Source organism: Schistocerca nitens, chromosome 2 (assembly GCF_023898315.1).
Source record: "Schistocerca nitens isolate TAMUIC-IGC-003100 chromosome 2, iqSchNite1.1, whole genome shotgun sequence".
In the NCBI taxonomy this organism is placed as follows: domain Eukaryota; kingdom Metazoa; phylum Arthropoda; class Insecta; order Orthoptera; family Acrididae; genus Schistocerca; species Schistocerca nitens.
Window position 1 is genome coordinate 901784370 of NC_064615.1, and position 4304 is coordinate 901788673.

General features: G+C 36.7%; 1 protein-coding gene across 1 annotated transcript; it reads left to right on the forward strand.

Moving 5' to 3' along the window:
• Positions 1-2950: 2950 nt before the first annotated feature.
• Positions 2951-3990, forward strand: LOC126237211 (ubiquinone biosynthesis O-methyltransferase, mitochondrial). The gene has a single exon (XM_049947095.1). It carries the CDS (start codon positions 3148-3150, stop codon positions 3952-3954), a length of 807 nt encoding a protein of 268 aa, XP_049803052.1. The 5' UTR covers positions 2951-3147; the 3' UTR covers positions 3955-3990.
• Positions 3991-4304: the final 314 nt, after the last annotated feature.

Here is a 4304-nt window from a genome sequence, read left to right on the forward strand (position 1 = left end):
TAAGGTTGGATTATGACGTTTATGAAAATCAAACAGCCAGTCTTCTTCTCCCATTTTCATTTTCTCCAAATCTGGCCGGATTTTCTTTTTATTTGCCAATGCAAACGCATTAGCAAGTTGCTTAAAAGATTTTGTTAAGCCATAATGTTAGAACATGTTTTAATATAATCTACTAACTGAAACTCTTCATCCCTTGTAAAAACTTGTAAATGTTAATTTTTCGACGAAAGTTCAATGTTGAGATGTCTTCTGCAGTTTGAATTTCCTGGCACAGCGTTTCAATGTACTACAGGCAACTCCACTGTGTACTGCAGCTTGATGGTCTGACATCTCTCCATTTGTTATTGACTTCACAGCATTTTCTGCTGTAAGTCTTCTGCAGAATACAACCAATTTTGTGTTGTACATATAAGATTTCTAGGCATCTTCTGGAAGAAAGGCAGTGAAATTGCAAAAAAAAAAAATGGTTTTCATCTCAAACAATTGCAGAGTTTGAAAACGTACCATTCATTTCATGTTCGTATCAATCTGTTTTCTTTCATCATAAATTTTGTGGAGTTAGTTGGATGTGTCCACTTAATCACAAATTTTACTTATCCAGCTAACCCCACCTTCACTTTATCAATAATGTTCAAAATGGTGGGAATATGGCTCCACACACAATTAATATTCGTGGAGTATCTTAAAACAATAAACAACAAAGACGTATAATTGTGTACTATTAGTAAATAAAACTTGAGGAAAATTTGTATCTGGGAAAAAATTTCTCTTTCCAGTGAATTTCACTTTCTTTACCGTATCTTCAAATGTTGGTAACACACAGTAACCATATTAACCCAAGTTCTACAGCCAACCTAAAAAAATAAACAGATATATGGTACGAAAAAAGTTACTTTTCCCTCTTGAATTGTTTATCAAATTGATGTCCCTGTTGACCCCAAGGTCTAGTTATCCCTAACTTCCCCTACTTGAGAGGATTATTCCTTTGCATGCAATAATCTTCTCGTGTGAAAGTTAATAATTGCAGCACCATTTCTTTGCAACACATTTAGATTCCACACGAACATAAACTGATTTTGTTTGTAAAACAAAATGTAGCCTAGGTAACATATACAGGAGTACTATAAAATCTTGCAAAGTTGTTTATTAAAACATGAGAACATGCTATTATGAAAAAAACTATTTACTTTTAATTACTGTTTTCAGTTCCATATGGCCTCACATATAACATGAAGCTCCATATTCCTAACTTCATACTGAAGATGAAAACGAGTGAGTGAGTGTTATAGAGGCCTACAGTAGGCCTATTCTTCACCGGTTTGTTCATACATATGTCGATGTACAATATGCAAAAATCAGATGAAGTTTTCTCTCTTCAGCATTATCAACAAATCGAAATATTCTATGTGCATCCATGGTGCTCCTGTGTGATATCTACTGTCCTTGCGATGGAAAATGTCGTACCAATACCTGAAAGGGGATAAAAACCAATATTCTTGTTTAAGGTAGGTTCACACAGCAGCTAATGTGGTGCCACAGCTTGTGGCTTTCTGTAGTGGCATCGTGATTTACCGTTCACACAGGACCCCACAAATTATTCTTAGTTGTACAGCTGTCAATATGTCGTCAGTTGACATCATATGAATAGGATATGATTGTTATAGTGCAGAATATTGCATTAGAGCTGTGACAAGAGTTAAATGCAAGGAATGCGAAACCCAAATGTAGAATGCGAAAATAGATTTCGCACGGGTGTAAATCAGGCGCCACAAACACATTTATAAAATAAATAACACTCAGAGACAAAAGCTGTCTGGAATGGCAAACTGACCAATAGCTGTCATATAAATATCATCTACAGACACTCCATTCTCCCTAGACTTTAGAATCTTATTATATTCGTCGATATAGACATTTTTAATAACCAGTTTTTATTTTAACGGCAACCACGTTACACTCAGGAACTATTTCCTGCATATAACCCAGAATTTATACAATGCTTTGTCTCACAAATCACGAAGTTCATACAACTCACTTTTTTGCTGACATATATAAAGTTTATTTATTTATTCATCCAAGAACTCTTTTAAGATTGTGGAATATGTCATTGGTTTGCACACACACACACACACACACACACACACATACACACTGCTGCAGAAAATGAAAATGGTTTGATGTTCTTGTAGTTCCAGAAGATGCAAAAGTATACTTGCCGACAATTGCTTTCATTTTTTCAGTAATAAAATGAAAACACGCTAAAATAGAGTGGAGCAGCAGTTACTCCACGATAACTACGGCAGAAAGCTCGTGTTTCGAAATACTGCCACCAGGGAACAGTGGTGGAAGTAAAGTACGCAACAAAGTGCAGCCAAATAAGTTGAAATTCTTGTGGTATGACGAAAGTCGCGCCTCTTAAATTGTGCCACTAAAAACTGGGAATTAAAACATGCAACTGCAGTAAGCAGCTAGCTATGTCGACACTTTTGTTGTGTGTGTAAACCCGGCTTTACGGAGCATAGTTGCTAAGAACCAGCATAGACATCTTGATTTGCAGATAATTCAAATATTGCGGTGTCAAAAACCGTTTTGAATGGTCTTCAGCTCGACAGGTCTACCACGTAACAAGATAGAGTAACATGACCAGGAATATCGTTACATGTTTCTCATACTTCATTATCGAAACGAGGGAGAATGTAGCTGTCATGGTCAATTTTCTTGAACCTTTTGGAGTAGGGGGAATGAAGCATACGGTGGAAATATCCTCGTATGATTGTCAGTATTACGAACTACTCAAAAACGGTATATGTGTCTCCCACCACTCAATACATCAATAAAGTGCATCCTCCAGCTTTCAATTGAAGGTCTTCGAAACCAAAGATTTTTCAAACTACCTATATAAATAACATTGTATACCTCTTTGGGATTTTCTTCCGAATCTCTTCCAAAGTGTCTCTTTGACATCTACCGTCTCGTTTTTCTGCTACATTTCTGCTAGTGTTACATAAATAGTTGTATTTACCGCTTATTCGGTCGGACAACCGAAATGTAGACGATATGTGCGTGTTAGTTAACGTAGTCATTCGTGAACGACAGTCAAGTGTTGACACTCGATAAGTATTGTATTTTCTCGAAAGGCTCGGCAATATGTTTAAAAGGAGTGTGTGTTTGGCTAGATGTATTTATTTACCTCGTGTATACATGTGTACAAACCCTTCAACAGTTAGTGATAATGAAATGAGGAAATTTAAAGAACTGGCAAACCAATGGTGGGATGCAAATGGTCCTTTGAAACCTCTCCATTCATTCAATACAGTAAGAGTGCCATTTATTGTGAACGGTTTGACGGCAGTTAACCGCAGTTTGAAAATTGAAAGCAGTCTAATCTTAAAAGATCTGAAGATACTAGATGTAGGCTGCGGTGCTGGTATTTTGTCTGAACAAATAGCACGAATGGGTGCGATGACGACAGCTGTCGATCCTTGCAGTGATATTATAGCGGCAGCGCAGTCCCATTTAGAATTAGACGAAAACCTTAAGACTCTTACATACCTGTGCTCTACTATCGAAGAAATCGCAGAGAAAGAGCCAGAGTATTACGATGCTGTTATCGCTTCTGAGGTGACAGAACATGCAACAGACTATAAGGCGTTTGTATCACATTGTTGTAAAGTGCTCAAGCCTGGTGGATCCATTTTCATCACGACAATAAATCGTACTCTTGCGTCTCGAGTATTTGCAATCTGGGCAGCGGAATATGTTTTTGGAATTGTGCCCAAAGGAACACATGCATGGGAGAAATTTATTACACCAACAGAACTTGAAAGGAGTCTGGAAGACAACGGATGTGTTGTGAAAAGTACACAAGGTGCTGTATACAACACCTTAAATAATTCTTGGTATTCTTGTCCAAGTCAAAGCATTAATTACTTTATTCATGCTGTAAAACATTAAGATCATGGTAAATAAAGAGTATTTGTATTAGATTAACTTAATTATTATCTGTGCAATTGCAACAATTATGGGAATTGGCCTGTTTAATTTTTTGGGCGATGTGGAATAACTACAAATTACTTAGTTCTAAAAGTGCACTATGGAGAGAGATGAGTTGTTTGATTGGTTTTATAAATCTCAATCAACACTTATTTAGCATATTTGTCTCATGACAGATTTCAACTGGAGACACTCCATCTTGTCCTGATATGAGTACCTTCCTTCATCTGTTTGTATGTTATCCATCTTTCCAATTGTGTCCTTCATCTCCCTCTGACTCTTTCCCTTATTCTCTCTATTGTTGCAGACAA